This window comes from Lissotriton helveticus, chromosome 1_1, assembly GCF_964261635.1.
Source record: "Lissotriton helveticus chromosome 1_1, aLisHel1.1, whole genome shotgun sequence".
NCBI lineage: Eukaryota > Metazoa > Chordata > Amphibia > Caudata > Salamandridae > Lissotriton > Lissotriton helveticus.
Window position 1 is genome coordinate 345,436,337 of NC_136057.1, and position 14,695 is coordinate 345,451,031.

General features: G+C 44.1%; 1 protein-coding gene across 11 annotated transcripts in view; it reads left to right on the forward strand.

The window, feature by feature from the left end:
* Positions 1 to 14,695, forward strand: part of LOC144807664 (protein mono-ADP-ribosyltransferase PARP12-like) — a 393,804-nt gene that overhangs the window by 272,414 nt on the left and 106,695 nt on the right. For all 11 annotated transcript variants that reach the window (XR_013606379.1, XR_013606384.1, XM_078673300.1 and 8 more), the window contains one exon: positions 5,834 to 5,935. Coding sequence is in view for 9 of the 11 variants with exons in the window: in XM_078673300.1 (XP_078529426.1) it covers positions 5,834 to 5,935 (102 nt within the window). In the remaining 2 variants the exon portion in view is untranslated. The remainder of the gene's footprint in view (positions 1 to 5,833; positions 5,936 to 14,695) is intronic.

The following is a 14,695-nucleotide window of genomic DNA, read 5'->3' on the forward strand; positions in this document are numbered from 1 at the left end:
AGTGAGAATAGTAATTTTTCCCCTACACTATCCAACACTTACCCCACTGTTACCCCACAAGTATTATGCGTTGTAATAGTATGTGTTTTAATGGTATGCATTGTAATGGTAGTTTATAAAAATACGTTGTAATGGCATGCATTGTAATGGTAGTTGCAATGTAAAAACCGCGTTGTAAAGGCAAGCATTGTAATTGTTTGCGTTGTAACGTCATATATTCGCCAGAATGATCAAACATATCAGTTTACATCATAAACGATACGCATTAACTGAAAAACATGTGAATTTGTACATTTGAAATAGTGGTGTGCTTGCAAATTTGATCATTGAATCTATATAGAGGATGGAAATGTACTGCTGTGATGGTACAAACTAGGGACTAATCCGTGACCTGGAGTATGGGTAAGGTGAAAAAAACAAGGGTAGGGGAGCGGCGGGTACTGTCAGTTTAGGAATGAAATGTGTATACGATGGTGCTCTGCTGTGGAGGTATTGTAGGGCGCAAGCAACGAGTGAGGTGAAGTGAGGGCTTCCACTTTACTGCCGCAATAGGCCACATGGGCGGCACAGGAGGAGGTTGTCGTTTCCCACCCTTTGTAGGAACTGCGAGAGGAGGATGGCCTATTGGGAGGAGATAGGCCGGTAGCGCAGGTTGCAGGCTTCCTCATAGCGTGAAGTAGTGTGGCTCACTGGTTAGAGGCGGCAGACCCGAGAGCAGAGGACGGCCCGGGACCAGGGTTCGATTCCCGGCGCGGCAGGTTTCTGGACCAGGGTCAGCGGACTCGATAATTCTCTCGCCTCGGTGCCCACTCTGATCAGCGTTCACACTCGGCAACTCTGGGCATTAGCTTGCCTCATCTTCACTAACGGCCCCACCAGACCGCCGGGGATGCCTGGTCTCACCCTGGAGATACCCATTAAGGGACCATCTCTCAGGGAAGCCAGGAAGGGTTTCGCAGCGGTCGAAGCGCCTTGGGACCCTACGGGTAAGTAGTGCGCTATATAAATGCCTATACATACATACATACATACATAGCGGAGCCTGTCCTCCTTGGCTAGCACCCACTTGCATACCACCCCGTGCCGGGCCATCACCAGTTGGGCTGTTGGGGAGTGCCAATGTAGGGTGAGCGCACGTTTGGCAAGGAGGAGCACCAGGGTGCAAAGCAGATTCCTACCATATGCAGCTTGCGGCATTTGAAGATGCCTAAAGAGCATGCCTCCCTGTTCTATATATCAGGTAATTCTGTGACTTCCCTGAGGGTGTCATATACCGACTTCCAGTAATTATGTATGGAGGGACAGGACCAGAGCATGTGAGCGAGCTCTGCATCTAGGGCATGGCATCCTGCCTGTGCCTCAGAAAAATATTGGTATCATTGAGCTGGGATAAGGTATGCTCTGTATAGTATACAAATGTTTTATATTCTTAAAGCAGGAGTTACGGGATACCTGTTGGGGGAATTCCAATGCCTATGTGTCCATTCCTTATCGTGACGTACTCGTCTATAAACATCTTCCCACTTCTGCCAAAGCGCGTCAGAAGTGGTCTGCCTTATATAACCAGGTGATGAGATGACGACCGTCACCCATAGTGAGTATGGTTTGCAATACTGGGTGTTTTGCGAGTTCCACCCAGTGTTGTGTTCCGCAGGGTGTGACATGCGTTGGTAAGCTGCCTATGAATGAATGAATGAATGAAACAGATCTTATCTTGCGCAACTTTGCCCAACGGGCGTCAAGGCGCCTAAATCAAATAAAGCAGCTAAGCCCCCCTACAGTACACTCTACAGCATTCTCTCATTGATAGGCCCTCTTAAAAAGGCAGGTTTTAAGAGCCTTTTTAAATGACTCAATTGTGGGAAGGGTTTTTATTTCGATAGGGATCGAATTCCAGAGCTGAGGGGCCACCACAGAGAAAGCTCTGGCTCCCCATCTGGCTAGTTTGAAACGCGGAACAACAAGTTGACAGAGTCCCGCGGAACGGAGGCCTCTTGCAGGAACGTAGCGCGTAAGAAGAGAGCCAATAGCACTAGAGGAGCCTTCTGTCACAGCTCTGTAGGCCAAACACAGAATTTTGAAACAGATTCTGTGCTGGACAGGTAGCCAATGGAGTTCTTTCCTGGCTGCCGTAGCAGAAGAGGTTTTAGGAAGGGCCAGAACAAAGCGGGCTGCAGCATTCTGCACAACCTGCAGTCGATGTAGAAGGCTTTTATTGGCTTCCATATAGAGAGAATTACAATAATCTAACCTCGATCCTACCAGGGCAACTGCGACCTGTTTACGTGCCTGGGGGGAAAGATACCCACGGATCTTATTGAGTATCCTGATCACACCCCAGCAAGTGGCCACGGTCCTGTTGACTTGCAGGGAAAGGGAGAGCGAGGTATCGAGAATAACACCAAGGTTCCTGGCAGATTGGGAAGGGGTGGGGCAGATGCCAAGAGAAGGTGGCCACCACTCACTTGACCAAGCATCATGGTCCTTCCCAAAGATCAACACCTCCGTCTTTTCGCCGTTCAGCTTCAGGGAATTTATAGTCATCCAGTCTGCCACATACTGCATGCATACCCTGAAGCAGGCGGCAGAAGTCCTGACAGAGGAGTGAGCCAGTGAGACCATAATCTGGGTGTCATCTGCATAGGACACCACCTCCATCCCCTGCGATCTTACTAGTCTTGCCAGGGGAGCCACGTAGATGTTAAACAGGGTCGGAGTTAAAGGAGAAATTGCCCCAGTGGAAGGCCATAGTCGATAGTCAGTTGGTTGAAGGAGAGAAGACATCTAGTAATTACTTGAGGTAGTGTAGCTATATATAGAAGGCCAGACTGATTTACTTTGCCAATGCATGTGTTTTCATATGCTTGCATGTCTGGTGTCACAATGAAGACGTTTAATGGAGACCTTTTCTCTACATTTCGTTTAGGTTTGCACTGTACAAATACAACTTACAAACATGTTAACCCTCTTTGCAAAGTATTGTATAGCAAGCATTTTGAGAGCGAGGAAACAGCACAAAAATAAAAAACAAAACAAAACAGGCAACCACTTAATTTCCCCCCTCCATATTTTTGCAATAAAAAGTTTCACTTTAAAACCTTATACTGATTTGGTTGTTTTGCTTGTGAAGTTGTAAAAAAACAACATATATGACTTTCGGTTGTGCTAGGCATTTTATCATTAATTTTTATGAAGACAACATAAAAGAAATCATCAACCAACAAACAAAGCCCTCAAATTGCTGGCAGTTATAATGTCACATAAACTCTTTATTAAAGCAACTTTAAAAAGGAGACTGGAAATAAACCATCAATGATCTGGCTCCTGAAGTGCAGGCAAAATAAATAAACGTTTTTTAAACATAATATATGAACACAAAATTAAAAAAGCACACTTTGAAAGAGCTTTGTCGCTGAATAGAAGGGGGGTTTGGGGGTGGCCGAACAGATTGGGAGGGGGAGGGCCGGGCCGATTGACAGGCATTTTGTAAATTGGGCTATTTTGGGAATAGCTCAATTGTAGCCCAATAGGTAATAAATTGGGGCTCAATGTGCACCCAGCCACCATTCTAGGTTTGGTGACCTGGTGGCTGGGAGCAGTGAGGGTATTTGGCGTTTTGCCCTCCCTCCCATGCTCGTCACTTGGAACAGGTTCAAGCGGGGTTGTTAAAAGTTGGCTAGGATTGGCAGAAGGTTTTGGTTAAGTGCTGGAAGTTTGTGAGCAGGGATAGGGAAAGGGCAGGCAGGTAGGCTAAGTTTAGAGTAGATGTTTGGTAGTTACAGTTGCAGAAAGGCAGGTAGAGGTTTGGGTTTCTTTGGAGGGCAGGATTTGTAACTGCAATACTGTGTAATGTGGTTGTTATGTAATGTTAATATATTATCGGCAGGGTGGGGGATTTGATGTGGGGATCGTAGGGGTGGGGAGGGAATAGGGGTCAGTCATTTGATTTAAAGTGAGGATTTAGTTTTGTAGGGCAGTTGCCAGTGATTTCATTATGATACGCACCTGTTTCAATAAAGCGGCCTTTTACACACACACATTTGGTCCCGGTTTGGCTTGCCCCCCTCCCTCCCAAAGGAACTATTTCAAGCAGATGTCAATAGCATGCACAAGCTTTGTTGAGGCAAATTACGTGAAAGGAGCTGGTGGGTAAACTGGGCTGATTTATTGCCGCATGCTGTATGCTGTGATTAGTGGAATCAAAACGTAAATTACTCAAGTTCAACAGACCAGTGTATGAATCCTGCTGATCAAAGGCCCCTCAATGTATGTGTATTACTTGTGATTATTTTGTAAAACAATAGTCTGGTGAGACATCCAAAGCTCTGTCAAAGGCCAGTCCCAAAGATATAAACATTTAGATTGTTGATACTACAAATAATACAACTACATTGAGTTACAACTATATAGATGCAAGTGCATTAGAAAGTACCACGCTGTGAGCACCACTGCATCAAATAAGGAAAGTACAAAGGTAATTGTACTAATTCTAAGCCATAAAACATCACCTTACTTTATTCTTAAATTGGACCCTAACTCTAGATCTAAAACTAAACCTTATATTAGTTCCTAGCCCTTTTCCTAATTCTAAGCCTAACCTTCAATCCTAAAATATAACTCTACCCTGGCCTTAAATCTAGCACAAAGCCTAACATTAAACAGTGCCCTAACTCTAAGGGTAAACCTCTGAATAAAACCAATCTCTATCTTAAAGCCAAACCCTAAAACCAAGTCTACCCCTACTTAAAACCTAAACCTAATTCTTAACCCACACCATAATCTTAAATTTTACTTACTGTAAAACGTACCCTACAAATGTGTTTCTCTGTAGTTATGCTGACCCTGGCCATATCTTACCCTAACATTTACCTTTTACACGCCTTATTCGATGCAGTGATTTTCACTGTATTGTTATTGTCAGGAGTGGCAATTTTGATGTGGTGATTCTGATGCAAGCGTAAACTGATGTAGTAGATTCTTATTAGTGGGAGTTCACCAAATGCTAAAACATAAAGAGAAAATTCAGATAAAGACCTCACAGTCTATCCATTCTACCCGTTTCTAGGCCTACTCCTGACACACAAACCTGACATTGTTGCCTTCCGCCGCTTATGTACCCTTCTTTCCCTGTGCTGCTCTTCGCCCCCCTTCAATTCATTTACTGTTTTGGACTTTAGCATATCTGCTAGAAGGCTGTTCTTGAACATAGCCTCATACTGTTCCTCACCTAGGTCCGGTGGTGGGTTTCCACTTAAAAGTACATGATACCTTACATTTTATGTGTTTGAAATGATGCCTCATGATGTCTCATTCTGAATGTGTGAAGGCAAACAGTTGCATCTTTATGAACCTCGCACTCCCTTAATGTCTTCCACTCCGAATGCAGAGGCATGATAGTCCAGTGTCATCCTAGAGTGAGGTACACAGGATGCAGAATAACATGTACCGTGGGAATGGGTAGAGGGTAGATAGTTAAGATGCGAGAAATGTTTTCATGTAGGGTCGGAAATTGGGTATGTTTCATAATGGTGTGGCAGAAGAGTTTTAAATGAAGGCATCCAAAATGTTTTTGGATAGGAGAACAAGACACAAGGCGATCTGTATTTTAATCAATATATATCAAGTTGTTGTGCAATGCTCCTGGTCTTGTATTTCGGTATGGTTATGGAATACCTTCATGATTTCCAATATATATACATATATATATATATATATATATATATATATATATATATATATATATATATATATATATATATATATATATATATATATATATTCTCTATGATCAGAGCGTCTTAACTTCTTAACTTTGTGCTCTTCTTCGCCACAGATTCACAGCTGCAGCTTCCTGTGACAGCCTCAGCTTCACACGAGCCTGGTCATCCCGAGGAGATCTGCCTCTCTCACATCTGGAAGTTCTGCAAGAACCTCAGTGAGTCTTAAATTAAAATATTATTTCAGCAGACGAAGGAACCTGATAGGCTGCTTTTGTTCCACAGTAACCAAGGCTCAAACCAGTAATCAATGGTTTCAGGAACAGGGGCGTAGCTAGAGCTTGTGGCGCCCGGGGCTATCCCTCAGATTGCCACCCCTTGTGGGGGGGGGGGGGGGAAGGACGGTGAGCACTTGAAAGCTTTCCCTGTAACTTTATCACAAGTGGGAGAGGGGGTATTTAATTAACCGCATGCGTGCGGCGGCTATTTTTGCGCTACGCTGCTTTTTTCAAAAAGCCGCGTTACATGACGAGCTGAGCTTGTCATCAGCGTGCGAGCGGCACGACTCATGATGAGCTCAGCTCGTCATGAGCGCCGAAGGGGTTAAAGCACTGCACTATTTTCATTTAAATTGTGAAAAGTCAGCACATCTTTAATGCTAAGTCACGTTTAAAAAAAAAGGCCCGGTACGTTTTATTTTCCGGCCCATATTGTAACAAGCGTTATTAACAGGGGGTAACCCAATTGGAGTCAAAAGACCCGGTTATCAAGTATTATAGACAAAAATGGTCCTAGACGTTGATTCAACATATGCAATGTAAACATAAATTAAATATTCATTTCACTTCTGATCACCATCCGATTAAATCCGTTATGGTTGATATAAATCAAAACAAAACAAACATATTAGCCCGAAATATTTGTTGATGCAAGAAAACCACACCTGAAACAAAAAACTGTGTCTCACCAAGTCTGGGAGACTCTACTATTTAATATACACTTAGAAAAACAGCAAGATAGACTTTTGCAAAGTAAAAAAATCACAGTTATTTACACAAGGGGTTCATTGTCAATTGACGTGCACAGGTAAGAATGATAGTAAGTGCTCGTGTGTGAAAAGCGACCAAAGAGGTCAGTGAGAAGATATAAGTTAAAATACAATGAAGCTTTTTGGACAGAAACTAAGGTTCAATCCTTAGTATAGAACATGGGTGAGCCTGCCCTTTACATTCGCAAAAAATTTAATTCTTTCTTGCTGGCACGTAATTGAAACATCCTCCGTATTCTGATTGGCACAACGAAGAGGGACGTAGGAAGAATACAGGTACAGGCTCAGGGAAAGTAAGTCGCCGTTTCGACGCAAAAAACGAACAGGGTAGCTGATATCCTTAGGGGCGGGTCTTCATCAGGACGAGGGGAGGGTGGGAACTCAATATGCACGAAAACAAAGTAACCACAACGTGAGTGGGCACCCTTGAATGGTGTGCCACTTAGTGCGCAATCAGTCAGCACCCAACAGCCTTGGTATAACTCAGGCGGTTCCAATGTGCTAGTCAGCACCATGATCGATCTCACGTACAGAATTCCAAGGGTAGATTTTTAAGATGTAACTTAATTAACATCAAAGGAACATGAGCCGTCCACTTCACTCCGTTCGCACACGCTGCCTCTCAAGCCGTGACTATGCGAAAGAACGCAAAGGCAAATATATTTTTATGGCTCCTCCTTGTGCATCTCTCCACCTTCTACCTCCTAGGCAGTGCACCAGGCGCTGACCACAGGGGGTGCTGTGTTTGGAAATAATAGCAGTAACTTATGGTTTAAAAGCACCTGCTGGAGAGTTGCTTCTGTGTTCAGTAGTTTTCAGGCTACAATAAAAATGTCAAGATAAGTCTGGTGAGAGAGATCAGGGTTTTGTCTAGAGGCAGTTTTGACTCATCATAAAGTAACTCAGGGGGTTAGCGTGCGTGCTGCAAACAACGTGTATCATACAGTCACAGAACTGTATTTTATGTGAATAGATCAATGGGCTACTGCTTTGGTCACAGAAATCCTTTTGTCATTTGCAGTTCGTAAATTACAATCCTAATATAGCAGTCTCCTTTGGACTGTTATCAAAAAGCTGCATGCAAACTGCATGGTATAGGTAAGACTATTTTTTTTGGGCCCAGTCTTTCATTATCCTAATGTTGCTACAAAGTTATTTTGGTTATAACTAAATTATTATTAGCAAAGTTAACCCAATCACTGTGGTACGTTTTAAATCCTGAGTTAATTGTGCTGCTACAGTCTGAATACTCTTAAAATATCTGACATGTATTTCCTACACCTTGTAATGCTCATTGTCTTATTTGTACTATAATGTGGCACTGGTCGAGCATAAGGCTGGCTTGAAGTTGAAAACCACACATATGTAACACACCTGATAACAAAAGATTGGAAAAGGAAAGTCAAGGACGCAATGCATTGAGTCTGACTGACGCACTGCAGGCCTGGCAGCTCTTTGTAAATAAATAAACTAAAAGCAGCATCAATATTTCATGGCGCAATCAAAGTAACACAAATAGGTAGGTTTCCGTTTTTCACTCTCACCTTTCAATTAGTCTGACTCGGACTTGAGAATAATAGCTGCCTGCAAGTTTGAGGTGGCTGGGACGCGGGGGTGAGCGGGTTATGGGTTGCTGGCTATTACTCTATCCTCCTGAGTTGCGGAATGATTACAGTGATCGTATTGACTGTGTTACTTATTTATGTACGGGGATCCGGGGTGCTGGGGGGAGCTGGAAGGGCTCCGGGACGGGATGTGCTGAGTGATGATGACATGCTTGTTCTTTTGTTTTGCGCTGAAAAATCAAATAAAGATAAAAAAAAAAAATAGCTGCCTGCAAGTATAACAAGCATTTGCAATGCATAAGGTCTCGCATTAGGAAAGTTTGAGCTATTGGTATTGTAAATGACACATTTTTTATATATGTGTTGGTTTTGAAAATAGCAAAAATAATAGCTTTGTCATTTACAATGCCAATAGTTATAACTTGTGACACCTATAGCATTTGTAATGCAATATGTGTTGTATTCACGTGACTTGGATGTATTGATATTACAAATAACAATGGCTTTGAATTTTTTGAATAATTAATACTTAAATAACAGTTATTGTAATTTATAATGGCAATAGCTTAAACTTTTGTAAATAACTTTTGTGAAGAATATGTTCAGTGTATTTTATTGTGACAAAAATCCAAGAACAGAAGTGAAATACTAACCTCTTTTTGTGACATTTGTAATAAAGCTTGAAACATTGAGAGATCATATTTGACCCAGTTGTTGGTAAATGGTTGCACAGATTGATGCTGTGGTGGGGCTGAGAGATGTTGTGGTGGCAACTAGTGATGCTGTGGCATTCAATGATCCTGTGGTAGCGCATAGTGATGTTGTTGTGCCCCTTAGTGATGCTGTGGTGGTGCTGAGTTATGCTGTGGTGATGCGATAGATAGAGTGAGTGGGATAGATAGATAGAGTGAGGGCGATAGATAGATAGAGGGAGGGTGATAGATAGAGGGCGATAGAGAGATTGAGTGAGCGAGATAGATAGATAGATAGATAGATAGATAGATAGATAGATAGGAGTGAGGGCGATAGATAGCTAGACAGATAGATAGAGTGATGGCGATCAGTATCTAAATAAATAGATAGAATGAGGGCGATAGATAGAGTGTGGGCGATAGATAGATAGAGTGAGGGCGATAGATAGATAGAGTGAGGGCGATAAATAGATAGAGTGAGGGCGATAGATAGATAGAGTGAGGGCGATAGATAGATAGCGTGAGGGCGATAGATAGATAGATAGATAGAGTGAGGGCGATAGATAGATTGATAGATAGATAGAGTGAGGGCGATTAGATAGATAGAGTGAGGGCGATTAGATAGATGCTATGTTTTGTTATGCTATGTTTTGTTATGCTATGTTTTGTTATGCTATGTTTTGTTATGCTATGCTATGTTTTGTTATGCTATGCTTTGTTATGCTTTGTTATGCTTTGTTATGCTATGCTATGTTTTGCTATGCTATGCTTTGTTTTGCTATGCTATGTTTTGTTGTGTTTGATATGCTATGTTTTGCTATGCTATTATATGTTTTGCTATGCTATGTTTTGTTATGCCGTGTTTTGTTATGCCATGTTTTGTTATGCCATGTTTTGTTAGGCTATGTTTTGTTTTGCTATCCTATGCTTTGTTTTGTTATGCTATGCTCTGTTTAGTTTTGCTATCCTATGCTATGTTGTGTTTTGTTATGCTATGCTATGTTGTGTTTTGTTATGCTATGCTATGTTTTGTTATGCTATGTTTTGTTATGCTATACTATGTTTTGTTATGCTATGCTATGCTTTGTTATGCTTTGTTATGCTATGCTATGTTTTGCTATGCTATGCTTTGTTTTGCTATGCTATGCTTTGTTTTGTTATGCTATGCTCTGTTTAGTTTTGCTATCCTATGATATGTTGTGTTTTGTTATGCTATGCTATGTTGTGTTTTGTTATGCTATGTTGTGTTTTGTTATGCAATGCTATGTTGTGTTTTGTTATGCTGTGCTGTGTTTTGTTATGCTATGCTATGTTTTGTTATGCTATGTTTTGTTGTGTTTTGTTATGCTATTTTTTGTTATGCTATGTTTTGTTGTGCTTTATTATGCTATGCTTGGTTATGCTGTGCTTGGTTATGCTGTGCTTGGTTGTGCTGTGCTTGGTTATGCTGTGCTTGGTTGTGCTGTGCTTGGTTGTGCTGTGCTTGGATGTGCTGTGCTTGGTTGTGCTGTGCTTGGTTGTGCTGTGCTTGGTTGTGCTGTGCTTGGTTGTGCTGTGCTTGGTTGTGCTGTGCTTGGCTGTGCTGTGCTTGGCTGTGCTGTGCTTGGTTGTGCTGTGCTGTGTTTTGCTGTGCTGTGCTGTTTTGCTGTGCTGTGTTTTGCTGTGCTGTGTTTTGCTGTGCTGTGTTTTGCTGTGCTGTGTTTTGCTGTGCTGTGCTGTGTTTTGCTGTGCTGTGTTTTACTGTGCTGTGCTGTGTTTTGCTGTGCTGTGTTTTGCTGTGCTGTGCTGTGTTTTGCTGTGCTGTGTTTTGCTGTGCTGTGTTTTGCTGTGCTGTGCTGTGTTTTGCTGTGCTGTGCTGTGTTTTGCTGTGCTGTGCTTTGCTGTGTTTTGCTGTGCTGTGCTGTGTTTTGCTGTGCTGTGTTTTGCTGTGCTGTGTTTTGCTGTGCTGTGTTTTGCTGTGCTGTGTTTTGCTGTGCTGTGCTGTGTTGTGCTATGCTGTGCTGTGTTTTGCTGTGCTGTGCTTTGCTGTGTTTTGCTGTGTTGTGCTGTGCTGTGTTTTGCTGTGCTGTGCTGTGTTGTGTTGTGCTGTGTTGTGCTGTGTTGTGCTGTGCTGTGCTGTGTTGTGCTGTGTTGTGCTGTGCTGTGTTTTGCTGTGCTGTGTTTTGCTGTGCTGTGCTGTGCTTTGCTGTGTTTTGCTGTGCTGTGCTTTGCTGTGCTGTGTTGTGTTTTGCTGTGCTGTGTTGTGCTGTGCTGTGTTTTGCTGTGCTGTGCTGTGTTTTGCTGTGTTTTGCTGTGCTGTGCTGTCCTGTGCTGTGCTTTGCTGTGCTTTGCTGTGCTGTGTTGTGTTGTGCTGTGCTGTGTTGTGCTGTGTTGTGTTTTGCTGTGCTGTGTTGTGTTGTGCTGTGCTTTGCTGTGCTGTGTTTTGCTGTGCTGTGCTGTGCTGTGTTGTGCTGTGCTGTGTTGTGCTGTGTTGTGTTTTGCTGTGTTGTGTTTTGCTGTGCTGTGCTTTGCTGTGTTTTGCTGTGCTGTCCTGTGCTGTGCTTTGCTGTGTTTTGCTGTGCTGTGCTGTCCTGTGCTGTGCTTTGCTGTGCTGTGTTGTTTTGCTGTGCTGTGTTGTGTTGTGCTGTGTTTTGCTGTGCTGTGCTTTGCTGTGCCGTGCTGTGTTGTGCTGTGCTTTGTTTTGCTGTGCTGTGTTGTGTTGTGTTTTGCTGTGCTGTGCTGTGTTGTGTTTTGCTGTGCTGTGTTGTGTTGTGTTTTGCTGTGCTGGTAAGGGTATGTGAGGGTGTGTGTGAGGGGGTGTGAAGGTGAGGGTGAGGGTGTGAGGGTGAGGAGGTGTGTGAGGGGTGAGGGGTGAGGGGTGAGGGGTGAGGGGTGAGGGCGTGAGGGTGAGTGTCTCCAATGAATGTCACTGCTTGGCCTTCTTTGAAAATGTTCAGTGCTGCAAATAGAGCATGCCGCCCTAATTATCACAGCATGAGGCCCCAAAGATATAATTATCACAGCATGCAGAGCCGCCCCACGCTGCTGGAGCACTCAACTGCACATTAATTATAGTTGAGTGCTCCAGCAGCCTGGGGCGCCTGTTGACATGCTGTGATAAGTGGGTCTCATGCTGTGATAATTGTTGCGGCGCCTGAGGAAGTGGAGACTCCTGCTGGGATAATTGGTCTGGCGGGCTTGCAGCGCCTGACGTCCAACAAACGTGCACAAGCTGCTCAACCTTGAAGCGCGTTCACAGACCTGGGTCGGCTCGTGCCCAGGTCTGTATCGGGCTCGTTCACAGCTGTTACTCCCTTGACAGGGAGGAAGGTGACTATAGTCTCGCTGGCGGGAGCGCTTCGCGCTCCAACGCCAGCTCGACCTAAAAAGCACTGGCACTGCAGGTCGGCGACCCCAGGCCCAGAATGGACTCCTCACGATGAGAGCGTAGCGGTGAAGCGCGTAATGCGTCACTGCTACGTTCTGATCGTGAGGCGAGGGCTGGCCAAAAATGTAATTACAGGGCCGTCATTGGTAGTGCTCACGTGCGCACACTACAACTGATTGACGGCCCTGGAGTCTGACTCTCTCTGAGGCTGGGGGGGTGCAACAACGGTCGGAGGACACTGTGGACACACTAACGGCAGGACTTAAGCCGCGCTCCAGCCTGCGCTCCTTCCTTCTGACCTGCTTTCGGTAACTGCAGGCTGCACATGACAGTGCACACAAACGCGGCGGCGGGACTTACTTTTTGGCAATTTAATTGAAAGCACTGTTCAATTAAATTGCCAAAAAGTATGTCCCGCCGCCGCGTTTATGTGCACTGTCATGTGCAGCCTGCAGTTACCGAAAGCAGGTCAGAAGGAAGGAGTGCAGGCTGGAGCGCGGCCGGCTCTCGCGTGAGCTTTCTTTGCACTTTTACTGTCTACTGGGCCCGGCCGAGGCACTGGAGGCCCGTTGCTGCCACGGCCGCCATTATAATTTATTTGGGGAGTGGGGACACTTTGTTCGTTCATTCCCAATCCCAAATAAATTATAAAGGCCGCCGCAACGGGCCTCCAGTGCCGCGCGGCCGCCTCAAAAATGGTGCCGCCCTGTGCCGACCGCCCCCCTCACCCCCCCAAGCTACGCCACTGTTCAGGAAGGCTTCTGGGAGAATATATTATTATTAGCAAATTTCTAGAGCGCACAATTACCTAAAAAGGTGTCCTCATGCAGAGTTTACGACCCACTTTCACATCTGACTACTCAGATGCAGGTTGAACAACCAAGTTTTGTGCAACTTTGTAAATTGACTATGGTCAGGAGTCTGCCAAAGAGAAATAGACATGCTGTACAGAGGGTGGAAGCCTGTACCAAAAAAGCTCAGCCACCCACCGTAGAGAGTCTACATTTTGGGTGCAGCTAAAGGTTAACATCAGAGAAATGCAGATAGCGGCCACATCAATAACAATTAAGACAGGGCCCACCTGATAGAAGGCCCTTTGGACAAAACACAGAGACTGGAAAAAAAATATTTATGAACAGGAAGCCAATTCAGTTTTTTTAGAGCAGCAGAAGAGGCTCAGGGAAGTGAAAAAGCCAGGCACACAGCCGCAGTTTGAATACATGAGAGGCGCTTGATTGGAGAGTTGAGAGAACCTAGGAATAGAGAATTACCATACTCTAATCAATTTGATTGTAGATTGAACATTCAACAGTCAGTGTTCAGCAGGATGGAGAGGTAATATCTTACAGAACATTTTGAGGAGTGAGAAACAGGTGGAAGCCAACCTATTTGCAGGGGCGGGGTAGAGTCAAATGGATTATTACTGTCAAAGATAAACCGACAACCGATATTGGCTCAAAAGTTGCACCCAAGTCTGCAGGACCTGGAGGAGTCTTCGGAGGGAAGCTTGGGTGCACAAGAAGAACAATAGCTTCCACCATAGGGAACTGCTGGCTTTGTTGTAACTGTAGACCAGTAGTCCAGTGGCAACTGGACTTTTGCTGTACCCAACAGGACTTCGAGGGACATCAACCCCTGTTGCCCGAGTCATCCCACCAAGACCATGGACTGAAGAGTAACCTCAGGAAGCCCCCTTTCTACCACATAGCATCCTCAGCATCTTCAATCCTTGCATCAGGACCACTTGAATGATGTCTATAGTGGTTCACCAATAGAGCCTCGAACTGAACTGGAGACTGCTTTGCCAACAAGGTAACTATCCTACAAGTCCTCACTGTGCCCGCTGATCTGCTCCCTGCTGGAGTTGGTCACGCAAAGCGGGCCAGAGTACCCAAACACAACTTTTTAAAAGTTTTACAAACTTTCCAAAGTTTCCTCTAACTGGGGTAGTTGCCAATGCTTGTTTATATTTTGAGTGAAAAGCACTTAATTTGGTGCTACTTAAAGATCTAAAACTCGGACCGCACATGTGGATTTTGTTATATTTGATGTCTAAAAATTCATAAAAATAAGATATATTTTGATAACTTGGTGTCGGATTTCTTATGTGTTGGGTGACTTTCTTATTTGATTGTTTGGTACTTCTAAATGCTTGGCACATGTTCCTTTATTTAAGCCTTACTTCTCAAAGCCACATCGACCCAGGCTTGAGGTAAGGTTTTTCAAATGAGCTTGACTGGACCTACGACGGTACTGAAAGTGAATTACACAGTGAGGCCACACAACCACAGCATATAATACACCAC